The sequence below is a fragment of the Labeo rohita genome, chromosome 25, assembly GCF_022985175.1.
Source record: "Labeo rohita strain BAU-BD-2019 chromosome 25, IGBB_LRoh.1.0, whole genome shotgun sequence".
Taxonomy (NCBI): Eukaryota; Metazoa; Chordata; class Actinopteri; order Cypriniformes; family Cyprinidae; genus Labeo; species Labeo rohita.
The window spans coordinates 2379663-2398142 of record NC_066893.1 but is presented as its reverse complement, the minus strand read 5'-3'; the positions used below and the strand labels follow the sequence as shown (position 1 = coordinate 2398142).

The following is an 18480-nucleotide window of genomic DNA, read 5'->3' as shown; positions in this document are numbered from 1 at the left end:
GTTCACGTACATTCCACGTCAACGTCGCTAGCTTCTCTTGATAGTCAGAGAGGTAAGAATATTTTTTCGTATTTTATGCATAAATGATCATATATTTTGCACCACACGAACGTTATTAACATTACTAATTGAAGCATTTAACGATTAATAAACTTTAATGTTGTTAAGAAGCGCCACAGCAGGCAGAAACAACATTTTCAGTTGCCTGTAGCATTAACTGCGCAAAAGGATTAGCTTAAACTTACAAACTTTTATAATACATCCAATATAAAGGCCAGCGAAATGTCTATTTTACGATTTATATCGCTTTAAAAGTCTCACCTGTCCTGTAACTTTAGTATCTTCCGTTAACTCCTGCGAATGTGCTGTTTATAGTTCAGTGTGGTGCTTCTGCAGTTATACATGGATAAACACTTCATTAATTATTAAAAACAGTCATCTGATTGGTCAAACTTGGACGTTTTACTGGTTTTGATGTTTTTACTCCGGTAGGTGGCAACAAATGACCGTCTTGAAGTTGTGACAGTCAATCATTCATTCAACCGATTCGTTCAAACGGCCGAACGAGTCATTGAATCAGTGACTCGACAGTTTTGTTCAAAAACAACGATTCATTGAAGAGATTCAGGAGTGAGTTCAAGTGCTGCTCGGCTCTGCGGTGGTTCTGCTGTGGCTTTGTTTGGAAAACAGACAAAGTGACGCAATATTGTGTCTAAAATGTAAGTTACTCCATATTAACTTGTTTATTTGTTATCGTGTTGTCTGCTTGTTGTTCCATTACCTTCTCAAGAACGACACAAGTTGTCATTGTTGCTAGTTCGTGCTGGTTCATTGTGTTTTTAGTAATGGAGGCTTTGGATATTTTTAAATAGCAGTGGCAAACCCTGTGGGAGTTTGATTTTACTTTAACTGTTGACTTTTTTCCCCAGCAGGTTTCTTAAATACTCCTAATTTGCCGTGATTCAGCAAATTGTCCTGGTCTGTACTTACGCCATTGGTTGAACCAGAATTTGACAGCAAGCAATTTGTGAGTGCTTCATTTGGGCTATTTGGATGGGTGATGGCATATATGTCAACAAATAATACAAATCTGACTGACCTTTAAAACAACAACAAAAAAGATTATTTACAGAAGTGATCTTCTTTGTGCAAACATAAGTTATCCCCTACACTCACTAGCTGAATTACTCTCTTTTGCAAGTGTAATTTCTTGTAGGATTATCATATAATTGTCTGTTTAGTCTTTTTACATAAATTAGAAATTGCAGAATTTGTGATGTGATTTCTTTCTCAAATTACCTTAAGTCGTTCAGAGCATCCTAATAAAACGGTTTATGCTTATTGTGTTATTTTCATGAGATGTATACTGTTTCACAGCACTGTACACTGACTGTACATTTGCTGTCATGTTGATGTCTTGTAATTAATACTGAATGAGCTTTTTAAAGCATTTTAGCTTATTCTTATTCACTCTTTTGCAGGCTTTGCAGTGGAAATTGAAGAAATGTTAGAAATACAAATAATCAAGGTAAAGCACGACATAACAGTTGTTTCTATCATGCATGAAGCAATCAGTATTGTTTTAGTATCATTAATATTAATATTAGTTTTGAATTTGTTTTTAAAATAGTTTAAATTTATTAAAGTTGATTTTAAAGTTATTTTATTTTTGTCATTTTTATCTTTTTTTCTAGTGTTTATATGGTTTTAGTAATTTTTATTTCAGATTTATTTATTGTAGTACATATTCATGTTAAAGAATATGAAAATGAGAAATGATAGCAGTTAAATTTTCTTTCTTTTTTTAAGTAAAATTATTTTAGAAATAAGTAAAGTGAGTTTTAAATATAAAATAAATGTTTTTATGCTTTTAGTTAGTTATAATAACCCTGGTAGTAAGGCTCTTGTTGGGATGTGAAATATGTAACACTATTAATTGTTTGCAAAAAAAAAAAGGCTGGGTGACATTTTCAAAATAATTTTTGATGAGATTTAGTGTATTTGCACTGAAGTGGCTTTTTCCAAGTTTTACAGTAGGCAGAAATGTTTGTCAGTAGTGCAGCACAGTATTGGCTTATTTCTAATACTACTTATTTATCAAATTTTGGGTCGTTCGCAAAAAAAAAAAACAGTTCTTTTAATATGAACTCTAAACTTTGCATTTTTTTTTCTTCACATTTTCATTTACTTGTACATTACATGAGTTATGGTTAACAAATGCTCAGCACATGTAGCGCACAGTCGCCACTTTCAAAATGTCATAATGTCATCAGAGAAACCATTGAGGATTAATGCTGTTTTTGTCTTCGTAGACATATTAAAAAAGAAAGCAATCTTCCTTTTGTGTGTGTGGTTTTTTTTATGTGTACAGTATATGGTAATAAAAACACAAAAAGCTGACAAGAAGCGCTTTTAAAACAAAAATGTAATAAATATTCATTCTACTCCTCCAGTCGTAAATAACACACACTCTATCTCTGTTTTGTGTCAGATTGAAGATCCCGGATGTCTGTGGGCTCGAGTTCTGAAAGGACCAGGCGTTCAACCGGACAGTCCAGAGGAATATGAGAACCTGAAAGTGAAAATGAACCTCTTCTACCATAAAGTCAACCTGGATGTTCAAAAACTAAAGCCTGCTGAACTGAAGGAGGGGCTGGTATGTCATAACAGAACATATGGATATACAGTTGAGGTCAAAAGATTACATACACCTTGCAGAATTTGCAAATGTTAATTATTTTACCAAAATAAGAGAGATCATACATGATGCATGTTATGTTTTATATAGTACCGACCTGAATAAGATATTTCACATAAAAGATGTTTACATATAGTCCACAAGAGAAAATAATAGTTGAATTTCTAAAAATGACCCCGTTCAAAAGTTTACGTACACTTAATGTGTTGTTACCTGAATGATCCACAGCTGTGTTTTGTTTGCTTTTTAAAGTGATAGTTGTTCTTGAGTCCCTTGTTTGTCCTGAACAGTTAAAATTCCCACTTTTCTTCAGAAAAATACTTCATGTCCCTCAAATTCTTTTGGTTTTTCAGTATATTTGTGTATTTAAACCCTTTCCGACTGAAAAGGGGGAGGACAACTGAAGACAACTGAGTGAACCTTCTGAAATAGTTGCATTTGAGTCCATCAGTTGTCCTCAGTGTGAAAAGATGGATCTCAAAATCATAGTCATTGCTGGAAGGGGTTCAGTTACACAGAAATGCTGAAAAAACAGAATTTGTGGGACCTGAAGGATTTTTCTGAAGAACAGCAGCAGTTTAACTCGTGAACAATTATCACTAAACAAAAAAACAAACAAAAAAGAAACACAGCTGTGGATAACACAGCATTAAGAATCAAGCATATATAAACCTTTGAAAGGGGTCATTGTTATAAATTTAACTTATTTTCTCTTGTGGACTATATGTAAACATCTTTTATGTGATATCTCATTCAGGTCGGTACTAAATAAACAGTAACATGCTTTTGTATGATCCCTCTTATTGTGGTAAAATAATTAACATTTTGCAGATTCTACAAGGTGTATATAAATTTTTGATCTCGACTGTGTATTTATAAGGGCAATGTTTTATACAGAATATTTGGGTAGTTGACGTAATACTTCTAAGAGATTGATCTGTCCCGTGACGTAACATGCTGGTCTAGTTGGGGCTTAAAAAAATCTACTATGACTTAAAATTAATTTACTAACTTAAAATGAAGCAATGAAGGAAAACAATTGATTAAAAACATACAAAAAGAAGTCCACTTCCAAAACAAAGATTCACATATAATATAGACACCTTTTCATCCAAGATGTTTTTGTCTTTCTTTCTTCAGTCATTAAGAAATTGCTTTTTGAGGAAATATTTCAGCATTTTTCTCCATATAATGGACTGATATGGTGCCCTGAGTTTGAACTTTTAAATGCGGCTTCAAATGATCACAAATGCTGTTGTAAATGATCCCAGTTGAAGAAGGATCTTATCTAGTGAAACGATTGGTTGTTTTCATAGAAATAATACAGTTTAAATACTTTTTAATCTCAAATGCTTGTCTTGCCTTTCTTTTCATGAATTAGGGTATGTTGAAAAACTCCAATTGTATTTTCATTTCAAAATCATCCTACATCACTGCAGAAGTACTAACCCAGTCTTTGCAAAGTGTACATGGTAAAAATGGTAAAAAGGAGTTTGAAGTTGAGGGAGATGGGAGTTTTTCAACATACACTAACTGTCATGAACTGGAACAAAAACAGTCCAGGCAGAGCAAGACAAGATGAGCAAGACTAAAGTATATCAATTTTGTTTTTTTGTTTTTTATTAAAATATCCGATCGTTTCGCTAGATAAGACCCTTCTTACTCGGCTGGGATCATTTACAACTACATTTGGGATCATTTGAAGCTGCATTTAAACTGCATTTTGGAAGTTCAAAATCATGGCACCATATCAGTCCATTATATGGAAAAAAATCCTGAAATGTTTTCCTCAAAAAACATAATTTCTGTACGAAAGACATGAACATCTTGGACTACAAGGGGGTGAGTACATTATTTGTAAATTGTTGTTCTGGAAGTGGACTTCTCCTTTAAAAGGGATGACCATTTTTGTCATTTAAAATTTGTTTTTGTATAAATATTGAACTGAAATGTTGATGTTCATTTAAAATGGAAAAAAGAGAGTGTTTTGAGAGAGTATATTTGATATTTACAGGTGTTTTTTCCAGATATTGGTCCTGTAAGTTTCCTGTCTCCTCTCTCAGGTGTGTGTGGTGTTCAGTCTGGCTCTGAAGAGTTGGTGTCGAGCTGTAGTTGAGTCTGTCTTTCAGGGGACCGTAGACACTCAGGCCTGGTGCTTGTTAGTAGATCACGGAGATCGAATCATCGTTGGAGCAGATGAGTATGGGGAATTTTGTAGTTCCTATCTGATAAAGCACAATTGTCACAAAACTTAATTCCACATTACATTTGTACTTGGATTCATAGAGAGTTTATGTCTACTTTTTTATAATGCATAAGTAAATTTACTTTCAGTGTACGAACTCCTCTTGAGAAGTTCCTGCAGCTTCCTTTCAGAGTCAGACGCTTTAAATTGGCAGGAATTTGTCCGATGACTCTTCAGGTGCCCATCTCTGAAAACACAGCAGAGCTTGTGTAAGTTAAATCTCCTGAAGAAACCTTTTTTCATCACTTTGTTTCTCACATGCATTCTGAGCCACTGTTTGTATGTGTCTCCATCTCAGTCCATCTTCAACATGGGACAGCTCTGCTACAAAATACCTGCACAATCTATTACAAGGTAGTAAGAAGTAAAGTGTGCTTTGGTTATTCCAGATCATGTTTCCTGTGAGTATTTAGTGATTTTTGAGGCTTTGATTGTTTTTTAGTGTCAACTCTGGTTGAAGCCGTCCTGTGTGAAACACAAGCTGGCTTCTGTGCCATTGAACTCTACTTGACTATCAATAATACAAAGGTAAAATATGTTCACATGACATTGTCAACCTCAAAACACAGTTTTTTAACAAGTGAGATTGCAGGTGTTTCAGGTTAAATGTTAAGTGTCAGTTCACTGTCTTTGTGTAGATCTGTGTGAACCATGAGCTCGTGGCGAAGAAGTTTGCCTGTTTCATGAGTGAGAAATCCAGTACGCTGAAAGGGAACAGAAATGGAGATCGTGCTCCTGTCAGCCTGGCATGGGACATTTACTCCAGCCCTCAGCAGCTCTTAGAAATGAAAGGGTGCTGTCCTGTCAAAGCTCCACCACCAGATATTCTCATCAGAAAAGAGCAGAACGATGATCCACAAGATCAAGGTAAATAGTGAATAAATATATGCATATATGGACATCTAACTTATATTATTATGGCTTAATTTTGAATTAAATTACAAAATACACCAACTATATCACATATTAGCAATAGCTGAGCTAGGACAATTTTCAGAGATACAGTTGAGGTCAGAAGTTTACATACACCGTGCAGAATCTGCAAAAAGGTAATTATCATGTCAAAATAAGAGGGATCATACAAAATGCATGTTATTTTTTTATTTAGTACCGACCTGAATTTATTTAATACTGAAAGACGCTTACATATAGTCCACAAGAGTAGTAGTTGAATTTATAAAAATGACTGTGTTCAAAAGTTTACATACACTTGATTCTTAATACTATGTTGTTTCCTGAATGAGCCACAGCTGTGTTTTTTTGTTTAGTGATAGTTGTTCATGAGTCCTTGTTTGTCCAGAACAGTTTAACTGCCTGCTGTTCTTCAGAAAAATCCTTCAGGTCGCACAAATTCCTTGGTTTTTCAGTATATTTGTGTATTTGAACCTTTTCAAACAGTGACTGTATGATTATAAGATCCATCTTTTCAACTGAGGACAACTGAGGGACTCCCATGCAACTATTACAGAAGGTTCAAACACTCATTGATACAGAAGAAATTTGCATGTTTCCCAGACGACAAGATAAGTTAAATTTACCCTGCTCTTCAAGTGCAAAAAGTTTACACCCCTCAGCTCTTAATGCAGTGTTTCCCCTTCTGGAGCATCTCAACCTTCTGTAATAGTTGCATGTGAGTCCCTCAGTTGTCTTCAAAGTGAAAAGATGGATCTTAAAATCATACAGTATACAGTCATTGTTGGAAAGGGTTCAAATACACAAAAATGCTGAAAAACCCACAAAAAGAATTTGTGGGAGCTGAAGGATTTTTCTGAAGAGCAGACAGTTTAAGTGTTCAGGACAAACAAGGGACTCATGAACAACTATCACTAAACCAAAAAACACAGCTGTGGATCATTCAGGAACAACACAGTATTAAGAATAAAGTGTATGTAAACTTTTGAACAGGGTCATTTTTATAAATTCAACTATTATTTTCTCTTGAGGACTACATGTAAACATCTTTTATGTGAACTATCTCATTCAGGTCAGTACTAAATAAAAAAATAACATGCATTTTGAATGTTCCCTCTTATGTCGGTAAAATAATTAACATTTTGCAGATTCTGCAAGAATCTTTTTTTTTTTTCTATTAAATAATTAATCACACCAAATTTAATTTGTTTTTCATTCAGAAACAGTAGTATTTTCTCATTCAGAGAAGCAGAAACCACAAGAGTCAGAGGAAGCATTCATGCCATCTCAGGTTAACCCTCAAGTCTCAAAATTGACCCGCAATGCTGGAACCGATACCGTAAGTGTCTGTTTATAGTGCTATTGAATTGTGTGTGTGTGTGTGTGTGTGTGTGTGTGTGTGTGTGTGTCTCTGCCAGTTAAACTTTAATTTCTGTGGTTTGATTCAGATTGGCAGAGGATGGCGCATCAGAGCCGAAGCCACGGACATATTCACAGATAAACACTGTGGTCAGACTGATGCACAAAAGCTTCAGTAAGATTTTTCCTTCTAACTTAATAGCTCATAGCTCATATATAAAGGAGTTTTTGATTGAATTAGCATTTTCGTTAAGTCAGTCTAAACTGAAATATGTGACCCTGGACCACAAAACCAGTCTTATGTAGCATGGGTCTATTTATAGCAATATCCAAAAATAAATTGTATGGGTCAGAATGGTCCATTTTTCTTATATGCCAAAAATCATTAGGGTTTTAAGTAAATATCATGTTCCATGAAGGTAATTAGTAAATTTCCTACCATATTCCTACCATGCATTGCTAAGAACTTCATCTAGACAAATTTAAAGGCAATGTCTTTTTTTTTTTTTTTTTCTCACCCTCAGATTCCTGAGTTTTCAAATAGTTGTATCTCAGCCAAATATTGTCCTATCCTTATAAACCATGCATCAATAGAAAGCTTATTTATTTTTATCCTTTAGATGATGTATAAATCTCAGTTTCAAAAAATTAACCCTTATGACTGGTTTTGTGATCAAGGGTCACATATATGAAGTAATTCAGATGACTTGCCAGCAGTAGTTTAGTAAACAGTATGACGTCAGGTATGACGTTAAGTAATTAAGTTACTTGTTTTCCTTTCACAGATACATGAAGTTAAACGCACTTTTACATTCAAAGCAGATTCCTCAAGTAAGCACTGATGTGTCTTTCAAAGTTTTGTTTTATTGCTAATAACATTTCCAGATGGCTATTTTTGTATCTTCTGAAATTAAAGTAAACTTGCAAATAATGGTCAGAAAATGAGTGACTGTGAAATAAAACACTTAATATTTTCAGTCTGTTGAAGAGAAGCAGTACAGTTCTGATCAAACTGACAATAGCAGCAGCGTTTCAACACCAGCTGCAGGTTCACCATCACGGTAGGACCAAACACACTTTTATTTTTTTTAAGGTGGCAGCACTGTTTGCGAACATAAGTGTGTCCGATTGCCGTCAAGTGAATCTGAAACCAGCCTGATTATACTTACTTGAGACTGAGTCATTCTGCAACCCACCTGGTTGATATGAAAATGTGGTTTTCCTTGTGTGTCTTCATAGTGCGAGTGACTCCTCAGAAGAGCAGAAAGTGGCAGCTGTCTCACAAGAGCCCAGTCTTGAAGATCAACTGACCTCTTCTAGGTAGGTTTTACATTACTTCTAAACTTTAATTGCCTCTTGGGGCTAAAACATGTTTGTCAGTCATATTCATTTGATCTTGTACACCACATCTTTTTCACCTATTCACCCTTTTTTAATTTTTTTTAATTGTGGACAGACTCATGCAGTTTCTGAACCCTGATCCACTCAATCCAGAACAGGAGTCTCTTGATGCCAAAGTAAGAGCCTCATTGTTCGCTTTCTGTATTTTGTAATTTTTTAGATCTTAAATGTATTTGGTATTTATTTTCGCCTGTACTGTTTCACAGGTTGTACGCTGTGATCCGGGTCACTCAGGAGTTTTAGTGCACGCCGCCCTTCGTGTTGAACCCTGCAGTAACCTCACACGTGCACCCATCAGTGAAAAATTCAGAAAGGTTAATCAACATGCATATAAAAACACTCACTGCAAAATTTCTATTGCAAAATGCTATGAAAGTCAGTCCAACTCAATTAACTTCTTGCTGTTAGTGTTTAGAAATGGAAAAAATATGAGGTGTAATTGGACAGCTGTATGAATGTTACTTTGCCTGTTGTATCTGGTTGTTTTTGTTTTATTTTTAGTTCCTGTTGTGGAGGAAATATAATGGACCAAATGTAGCAGAGAGTTACTGCTGGCCCGCTGTGGCACGAGGTTTTGATACGGTACTGGTATCGCACAGCGGTGACAATCCTCTGTCCTACATTCCTCCTCTGCTGATGCTCTTACAGACGGTTTCTGTCGTCTCCAGTCTCGCTGCTCGCGCTGGGGTGAGATTCACTGCTCTGTTGTAGATAAGAGAAGAATAAAGTTGCACATCACTTGGCGATCCAGTCACACGTATCTAATACGCATGTAAAAGGTGGTCAGTGCATTTGTATCACATTTGTAGACAACATTAATGCCAAAATGAGGCTTTTTAAATGTATGCCAGGGTTCATACAAGGTGCTTAAAGTACTTGAATTTGACTTTTAAAAATTTAAGGCTTGGAAAACCCTTGAAAATAGCAATATTCCTGAAGAGGTATTTGAAAAGTGCTTGAATTATTGACAGACAATGTATCTGTGAAACAATAAGCATTTAATTTTGTCAATAAGCACATACTGTTTCACACAAAATTCACGCAATTTTCACGCAAAACCTTTTTCACTTATTTCAGTAATGTCAGAAAACAATCAAGCTAAGCAAGTATTAGTATTGAGAGTGTTGTGCAAACATGGCTGAGGACCAGTTGAACCAAATCAATTGAGTCATTTATGCTGAAACTGCTATGAATACTTAAAAACTCTTGACTTTGATTATTCATTTCAAGTGATCCAACTAGCAAAAAATTGATTCAATTAAAAGAGCCATTCATTTTCGAATTTTAACATCACTTGTAACGATTTTAAAATGCACGTAGTGATGGGTGAAACTGAGCTTTTCAAAACTTGGAATCAGTTGAACGATTGCGTCACAAAATTATTCACTGTTTCGAAGCGCTTCAATTGGATCGTGTATCACAAATCATTTGTTTCAGGTCGGGACTTCACATTCAAAACGCATTATCCCTTTTTCACTTATTTCAGTTTATGTCAGAAAACAATTGAGCTAAGCAAGTAGTAGTACTGACAGTGTCAGTGTTGTGTAAACATGGCAAATGTGAAGAGAAACAGTTGAACCAAATCAGTGGAGTCATTTGTGCTGGAACCGCTCCAATTGAATCAAACTTGTGACTTCGATCATTCATTTCAAGCGATTCACTAGCAAAAACCAGATCCAATTAAAAGAACCATTCATTTTCGAGTTTCGATATTGCTTTAAACGATTTTAAAAAGCACATAGTGATGGGTGAAACTGAGCTTTTCGAAACTCCAAAGCGTCGCAAAATGATTCACTGTTTCGAAGCGTTTCGATTGGATCGCGAATCATTTGTTTCACATCGGGACTTCAAATCGCATGTCGCAAATCATTTGATTTAGATCGGAAAGGGTTTGTGAATCATTTCGTGAATTGAATGATTTAAATCAAATGATTTGCGATTCACTATTTGAAATCCTGTGTCCTGATCTGAAATAATGGTTAAGGAATCATTATTCAGATCGGGACTTTGGAGCGTGGATCATGCATCATTTGACCTAGATCGGATTTTCGGTGTGGGTTTGTGAATCATTTGATTCAGTTTAGGACTTTGGAGAGCATATGGCGAATCATTTGTATTTCAAAATTTTCAAAGTAATTTCGAGAATCTTTTTTTCCCAGATTTTTTTTCCTAAATAGTAGAAAACATCAAACAATTAAGGCAGTACAGTTATAAAAACAAAACAAAAAAATACACAATTGAAAATCCCTTAAGAACATTAACCTTGGCTTTACTACAGTAAAAGTGTAGTGTACTTTGTAATACTTTAGTATTAATACTTTGCATGTGCTTCACTTTATTTTATTGCTATTGCTATCTAATTGTATTGCTAGTTTGTGTTATTAGTGTATTTTTATTTATGTTTATTTTTTTATTTATTTTTTATTTGTATTGTTTTTTAGAATGTGAAAGAGAAGTCCTTGAAAATCAAAAAAAAGTAGTGTTTTGAAAAGTGCTTGAAAAATCTGTAATTCAGTTTTACAGTATCTGTACGAACCCTAGTTTGGAAAAGCCCCATGCCAATCATATAACATCGAGTGATGCTAAAACAAGGGTTTTAAATTTTGCAGACTTAATATGGCTTAGAAAGAAAATATGGTGTAATTTGATGTGGTACTTTTGGAAAAGCCTACACTGTTTATGCGCAAGACTCACTTTACTTTTACTGATCTGGTCCCAGTTTTGCTGCCACATCTTCAGTTTCTCTCTGTGCGCAGCCCATAGCAGTGATCCTTTGTCCGGGCTGGGAGAAGGTTCAGACAGTGCTGGAGCTCCTGGAGGACAGTAAAGCAACTTACAACCTCCATCCCACCAGTGTGCTGCTGGGTGTGGACCAGGAGGAGCCCAAAAAATTCAAGATCCAGAGGAACTGTGAGTGTTCATCTGTTTTACTCCAATTATGCAGATTTTTATCTCATTTGCTGTGTCTTTCTTTGGGGTGTTAAAGGTCAGTTGCTGGTGACAACACCATTTACCATGACGAGGCTGCTGGATGCTCAGTGCTTCCTGTTCTTGAGACTGTGTCACCTGGTGCTGGATGAGGCTGATGTGCTTTATTCACAAGCACCTGAGCAGGTGATACAATAGAAGATTCGTAGCATTTGATACCTACTGTGAATATGTTTTGACCGGCTTTTTGTTCTTTATCTCTTTGTGAAGATGTCTGTAATCCTGAAGCACTTCCAGAAGGTGGTCTCTGGAGAGGAGAGGTCCAGGTGCCCCAGGCAGATCATTGCGGTGGGCAGCCGCTGGAGCGCTGGGATAGAGGGTCTGGTCAGAGAACACATGATTTACCCTTCCATCATCATAACCGTGATGGAGGAGGCAGCTCTGTACGGCAGAGTACATCAGGTCAGTCCGCAGAAATGAAGTTATTTCTCTACTGCCTTCTGTGAGCTTTGACTTCCTGTCTGTGTTTTACATTCAGAGGGTTCAGTTGTGTTTGGACTGTGATAAGATCTCCGTTCTGCTCAGTTCGCTGGACTTCCACCCGCCCAAACCCCAGAAAACCCTCATCATTACTAACTCTGCTGAGGAGACGGAGCATGTGTATAAGGTACAGAATTCCACCAATCACAGTGAAGGATGAGTCATGATCCACCAATCAGATTTAAGAATGTAATCCACCATAATCTAAATGTAGCTCTCATGCTTAACATTATAATTTTAATATAATTTAATGAGAGGTTGTCGATTTTCGTCTGGCAGTTTAAATGTGTACTAGTTGACATTATGGCAATATTTTGAGCCACTAATGCCTTGATGCTGATTGGCTCCTGCTTCTGATGGATTTTTTCTGTCATTCAGGCTGTGGTCAACACTGCTGTGTTTACACTGAAAGCTCATGAAGATCTGACAGATCAGTTTGACTTTGTCATTGATCAGTGGAGAAAAGACATCGGCCATGGAACGCAAGTCATTCTGGGTACGTATTTGTAATGTGACATTTCAGCTGTCAAACTTAATCTGTTTCTGGTTTTAAGTTGTTTTCTCTTGGTTTATTTCAGCTGACAATTTTTGGTTCATTTTTGGAACATTTAATGTAAATGTTCTCTTTAGGTTACCTCTGTTATCCTTTATTTGCTCTACATCAATTATTGAACTATATGGGCCATTGGAAACATGATTTTTTGTTTTTCTTTCCCCCCATACATTTTGTATGTATGCAAATTGTATAATATCCAAGGTACACATTTCTAGTAATTGTGCAATTAATTCTCATATTGTGTTTTCAGAAAGTTTGGGAAATATTTGTCTTCTCCCAAAATTGTCAGTACTGAAACGGTAATATATAATATAATAAGAAGGATGGTACTTATCTATTAAGATTTTGTTTACATCTTTTTTATAAATATATTTTTTCCTATTTTATTAAAGTTTTCAGAGGTAAATCAATAACAATTGCAATTTTAATATTTCAAGTGTAATTTATGAGATTTGTTGTATTTTTAATCAAATTTTTCTTTGTAAAAAGCATAAAGGTAATCATACTGATTTCAAGGTTAAGGATTCATTAGTTTAAATATACATTGAACCAAAAACTATCATAATATCTTAGTTGATAATTCAATATACTTTTATGTTTGACAAAACATCCGATGTTCCAGTTGTGTCTGCACATTTTCGGTAGTGAATGTGTATTGGTAGCGGCCACATCACATTACTGAATTGTAACCCACATGCTAAAATGGTATAACTGTACTAAAATTTAGTTCCCCCCCCAAAAAAAGGATTTAAAGAGGTTTCCTTTTGTCACTACTAAATAATTAGGACTTTTCGGTAGTGACAGTTTTAGATACTTTTGAACCTAGCTTAAAGATGCTAATCAGCACTTGGTTAGCTAGAACAGTTCTGAACAGTGGTACGCATATAAAAGCTAAATGTTATGAAGCAACACCCAAAAAATTGTGCTTAATTGCAGAAAAAAAGCTGTTTGATACTGATGTTCTTTAAAGTTGCACACATATTTTTCATACCTTGTAGCTATGAGAGAGAAGGACACACATGAATATTTCCTGATCAGAAAAGTAGGACTAAAACATACACTGTTTCTGTAGTGACATGAAAATGCGGAAGTTTCATAATAAATAAAATAGAAAATATATTTTTTTAACTTCACTTTTTTACAGAATCGAAAAGCTATATTTTAAAAACATCAATGGAATAAAATTCAAAAATTATTTCAATATCACTTTCATAAGTTGAAATTTAGTGGTTAGGGTTCGGAAAATCACACCACCCAATTGAAAGGATCCATAAAATGATGATTTTATATATATTAAGCTTACTAATATTTTAAATGTTATTGTGGATTTCAATAGATAATAGAATGATCGTAGTAAACATCTAAGATTTGAATACTTAAATACTATTTAAATGTGTTTTTTGGTTGTGGGACAGCAGTTTGCCTGCAATATTTTGGGAAGGTTAATTCATGTTTTGAAAAAAGATTACCTAAAACATAATCAAACAGAACCATGTGTTAATATTACAGAGCATTCTGTGTTTGCTGTCTTCTTTTTCCCTGAACTCTCCTTTCTCCTTTAGTTACTACCAATGACTGCCTTAAGGCTCTCGGTATCCGGGACGCCATGTGTGTGGTGCATTATGGGTTTCCCACCTCCCCGAAGCTCTTCGGCAGCCGCCTGTTCTGCCTGTCGGAGAATTTCAGAAACCTTTCAGATGCGGTACCTGTTCTGATTCATTTTTGTTTTTAAAAAAAATTTTTTTTGGACGTTTGTGAAGTTGATTAAATTATAATAGAAAGGGATGTGAAGTTTGCTTCATGACGTCCCGTACAGGATCATGCCGAGAGCTCCTCTCCTGCGGCTCAGTCCGTGTTGCTGCTGTCAGAGCAAAACGCCCGTCACGTGTGTGGAGTCCTGCGATACGTGAGGAGAACCGGTGCTCTTCTGCCCCCTGAGCTGCTACAGTTTGCTCTGGGCGTCCAGCAAGCCAAAGAGGAGCAAAAGACAGACAGACCCCTCTGCACCTCGCTCAAGAGCTTCGGCTTCTGCAGGTTTCTGCTTCATTGTAGTAGTTCCACCAGGTGTTATTAGTGTTAAATGCAAGTAGTTATTTGTTAAAGAAAAAAAAGTACTACATCACTTCTAAATAGGGATGCACTGATGTGTCGGCCGCCTATATTTGTCAGCCGTTTTTTGATTATTTTAAAGCCATCGACATATCGGAAATAGCATGAAAAGGGCGGATAGCTATGGATTAATAATTAACTGCATGGATACAATGATGAGTTGCATGTCAGTTTTGTTTACTTCACACACGCGTGACACTCGCAGTGTTTTTAGCCTCTGCCGCCTCAATATATGAGTATATGAACACATGAACATAATCTCTAGAACTGCTCTGAGAGTCATTTCATGAGCATTTTACCGTTTCTTTTGCGAAAAAAAATATCATCATATGATGAAGACCCTAAAGGTCTTCACAGCAACCCGTCAAAATAAACGTTTGGTTTAACTTGACAGTCAGAAAAATATACTACACCATAGTACGGCCTATGCAAATGTGACGCTGGCGCATTTAACGTGTAAAATGCCAGCGCTCAGCTGTTTATTCATCATAGTAAGTTGCAATGACAATGCACCAACATTTATTTATCTGAGGATATGTCACGAACTGCCAAGCATTAGGCCTGCATTTAAGTGAAAATGAATGGCTGAATGGCAGGTAGCCTAATATGCAGCTTTTTGTGTGTTTGAAACCATTAAAAATGGCAGAATACTGTAACACAGATTCACACAAGGTCACATCACAAACCTACAGTGCATCTGTGAACGGAGAAAACAGATTAAAACTATATAGGCTACATTAAAAGGCATGTATAGGCCTGTACACAAAATATATTGAAATAATGGATTAGCAAAACGAAAGACAAAATTGTGCTGAGTTTCAGATCATAGTAATGTGCTCCAAAGTTCATGGAAAGGAAACTGAGATGGCAGAAAGATGTTTTCTTTTTTTTGCAAAAGCTTTACATTTTGAATGATGTTTTGCTTCTATCTTTATGGGCAACCAGCGTTGGTATGACCATAAATTACGGAGTAACGGTTGCATTGCGTCGACGCCTCACGTGCACGCACAACATATTTTTGCTAACTTGACATTGCAGCCTGTTAATTATCAAAATACAGTTAAAGAAATATAAAAAGTTACACTGCTCAATTTTAAATAGTGCTGTAGTACAGTCTGTGCCATTTAGTGGGGGAAGGATGATGTTTTACATCAATAATGCGAGTAAAGAGCAAAGCCTATACAGTAGTTTACATAATAAATAACATTTTAACATCCAGATATGTCACGAATATGGAAACATTTGAATTCATGCAGAGTGAGAGAGGTAGGCTTCAATATTGCTTTTAAATTAATTCTTTTTGGCTTGGGGTTTATATAAACCTCTAAATATAACTTTAGAGGTTTTGTTGTGGAGAGAAGGGAAATAAAATAGCCTAATTGTGTTTGTAAATGTTTTGCTTTATTTACCAGTATTTTAGCCTATGTTGTCTCTTAGTGTAGTAATAAAATGCGATGTACAAGCTTTTAATTTATGCTGGTTTTTCCTCTCAAAATGCTTATACGAGTAGCGTTGTTGTTGTTGTTGTTGTTGTTGTTGTTGTTGTTGTTTTTTTAATCATACTGCAAACATTTTTAAATGCCTTGGAAAAAAATACTTTAGTGTCTTTAAAGGAGAAGTCCAATTTACAACAACAATTTACAGATAATGTACTCACCCCCTTGTCATCCAAAATGTTCATGTCTTTCTTCATTCGTAAGAAATTATGTTTCTGAAATTATGAGATTAAAAAGTATTTAAATTGTTGTTGTTGTTTTTTTTTTTTTTATTAAAATAGCCGATCATTTCGCTAGATAAGACCCTTCTTTCTCAGCTGGGATCGTTTACAACTGCATTTGGGATCATTCGAAGCCGCATTTAAACTGCAATTTTGGGAGTTCAAACTCGGGGCACCATATCAGTCCATTATATGAAGAAAAATCCTGATGTTTTCCTCAAAAAACAATTTTTTTACGACTGAAGACAGAAAAACATGAACATCTTGGATGACAAGGGGGTGAGTACATTATCTGTAAATTGTTGATCTGGAAATGGACTTCTCGTTTAAAGCGTTGACAGTTTTGGTAGTTTTGGGCAAAATCTAGAAAAGATTATGCTATTGGCTATGACTAAATGCAAAATAGGCTACCTGATCAAGATCCTCTTTGTGTTTTTTTTTTTTTTTTGTTTGTTTGTTTGTTTGTTTTTTTCCCCCATTTAAGCCCTGCTTTATGCAATTGACCGATATCAGTATCGGAATCGGCCAATAGTTGTTTGTTAGAATCTGTATGGGTATTGGCCCAAAAAAATCCTATCGGTGCACCCCTACTTTTAAACATACAGTCCATGTTAAAAAAAATTTATTCTTCCCTTTTTACAGAGACACCATAGTTTGTCCAGACAGGCACATGATCAACAAATCCCTGGATCATCCAAAGCACCCTGACTCTGGGACTATCATGGTTGGTTAAAAGAACATTAAAATAACTTGTAACATATCTGGTTTTGGGCTCTATGATTTCTGAGATGGGGAAAACACATCTGAAATTCAGTCATAAGACAAGCAGTATAACAAAAGTAGGGCTGTACAACAACCCAGTTCAAATTGTGATATGGGTTAATCTTAAAAAATGCTGATGTAAAAATGAAGTCACATTACATGTGAATCGTTCTGCATGTGTGAATGAATGAGAGAGACAGTTTCATCTACCACACATGCTCAAGCACATGGGACTGGTGTTTTTTCATGTTTTGATTTACAGTAAATGTAAAATAATGTAAGCCTCTCATATAGCACTTCATTTGATAATGTAAGGGAATTAAAAAATAAAGGAGAAAAAAATAAATGCTACTTTCTAGTTACAATTTCATGCCACAGAATAGCTTTTCAAAATTTGTGATTTGAGATCATGTCATAATTTTCAATAACACTAAATATTAATTCTGCACCTTTTGATGATGTCACAGTTTTCCTTCTAGTGGTTAACCGTTTGTCTTATTCGACTTTCAAAAGGTTTTGCCGCTGTGCATAAAGTCAGCAAATGTGTACTCTGGCCGCATCGTGAGCCAGAAAGATGATCCTTATGAGACTCTTGCTGCTGAAATGAACTCACACTATGCCAGTGAGAGACGCTGTGCTGTGGAAGTGCTGAAGGGAGAACTTTACGCTGTACAAGAGGAGAACGTCTATAACCGGTAATGGCTCAGACGCCCTCTAGTGGGACACTTCACAATACACATCAATATTGAAACCTTTACTGTAGATTTTAGTTTATAGTTTACATGCAGTATCTTTCAAATGTTTGGATAAATAATGCTTCTTGCGCAGCAAATCAGCATTAGAATGATTTCTGGAGAATAATGTGACCGGTGTAATGATGCTAAGAATTTAGCTTTGTACCACAGGATTAAATTACATTTTAACATATATTAATAAAATAGTAAATTGTTGTTTTAAATTGTAAAAATATTTCACATTACTGTTTTACTACATTTTTGATTAGGAGTCCACTTCCAGAACAAAAATGTACAGATAATGTACTCACCCTCTTGTCTTCCAAGATGTTCATGTCTTTCTTTCTTCAACCGTAAAGAAATTGTTTTTTGAGGAATTGGACTGATATGGTGCCCAGAGTTTGAACTTCCAAAATGTAATTTAAATGCAGCTTCAAAAGATCCCAAATGCGGTTGTAAACGATCCCCATCGAGGAAGAAGGGTCTTATCTAGCGAAAAAATCGGTTATTTTCATTTAA

The 18480-nt window shown here is 35.5% G+C and overlaps 1 protein-coding gene across 1 annotated transcript in view; it reads left to right on the top strand.

Annotated features, from left to right (window-relative positions):
• Positions 1-264: 264 nt before the first annotated feature.
• tdrd12 (tudor domain containing 12) overlaps positions 265-18480 on the top strand; it is a 31586-nt gene continuing 13370 nt past the window's right edge. Inside the window, exons 1-26 of the mRNA XM_051099095.1 lie at positions 265-719; positions 933-1027; positions 1482-1528; positions 2492-2656; positions 4762-4898; positions 5033-5152; positions 5242-5297; positions 5386-5471; positions 5582-5810; positions 7076-7194; positions 7304-7389; positions 8000-8045; positions 8193-8275; positions 8454-8534; positions 8671-8731; positions 8822-8929; positions 9117-9302; positions 11372-11525; positions 11602-11729; positions 11814-12005; positions 12082-12210; positions 12462-12579; positions 14202-14341; positions 14456-14673; positions 17108-17189; positions 17741-17922. Coding sequence (XP_050955052.1) covers positions 1505-1528; positions 2492-2656; positions 4762-4898; positions 5033-5152; positions 5242-5297; positions 5386-5471; positions 5582-5810; positions 7076-7194; positions 7304-7389; positions 8000-8045; positions 8193-8275; positions 8454-8534; positions 8671-8731; positions 8822-8929; positions 9117-9302; positions 11372-11525; positions 11602-11729; positions 11814-12005; positions 12082-12210; positions 12462-12579; positions 14202-14341; positions 14456-14673; positions 17108-17189; positions 17741-17922 — 2930 coding nt within the window. The 5' untranslated portion in view covers positions 265-719; positions 933-1027; positions 1482-1504. The remainder of the gene's footprint in view (positions 720-932; positions 1028-1481; positions 1529-2491; positions 2657-4761; positions 4899-5032; positions 5153-5241; positions 5298-5385; positions 5472-5581; positions 5811-7075; positions 7195-7303; positions 7390-7999; positions 8046-8192; positions 8276-8453; positions 8535-8670; positions 8732-8821; positions 8930-9116; positions 9303-11371; positions 11526-11601; positions 11730-11813; positions 12006-12081; positions 12211-12461; positions 12580-14201; positions 14342-14455; positions 14674-17107; positions 17190-17740; positions 17923-18480) is intronic.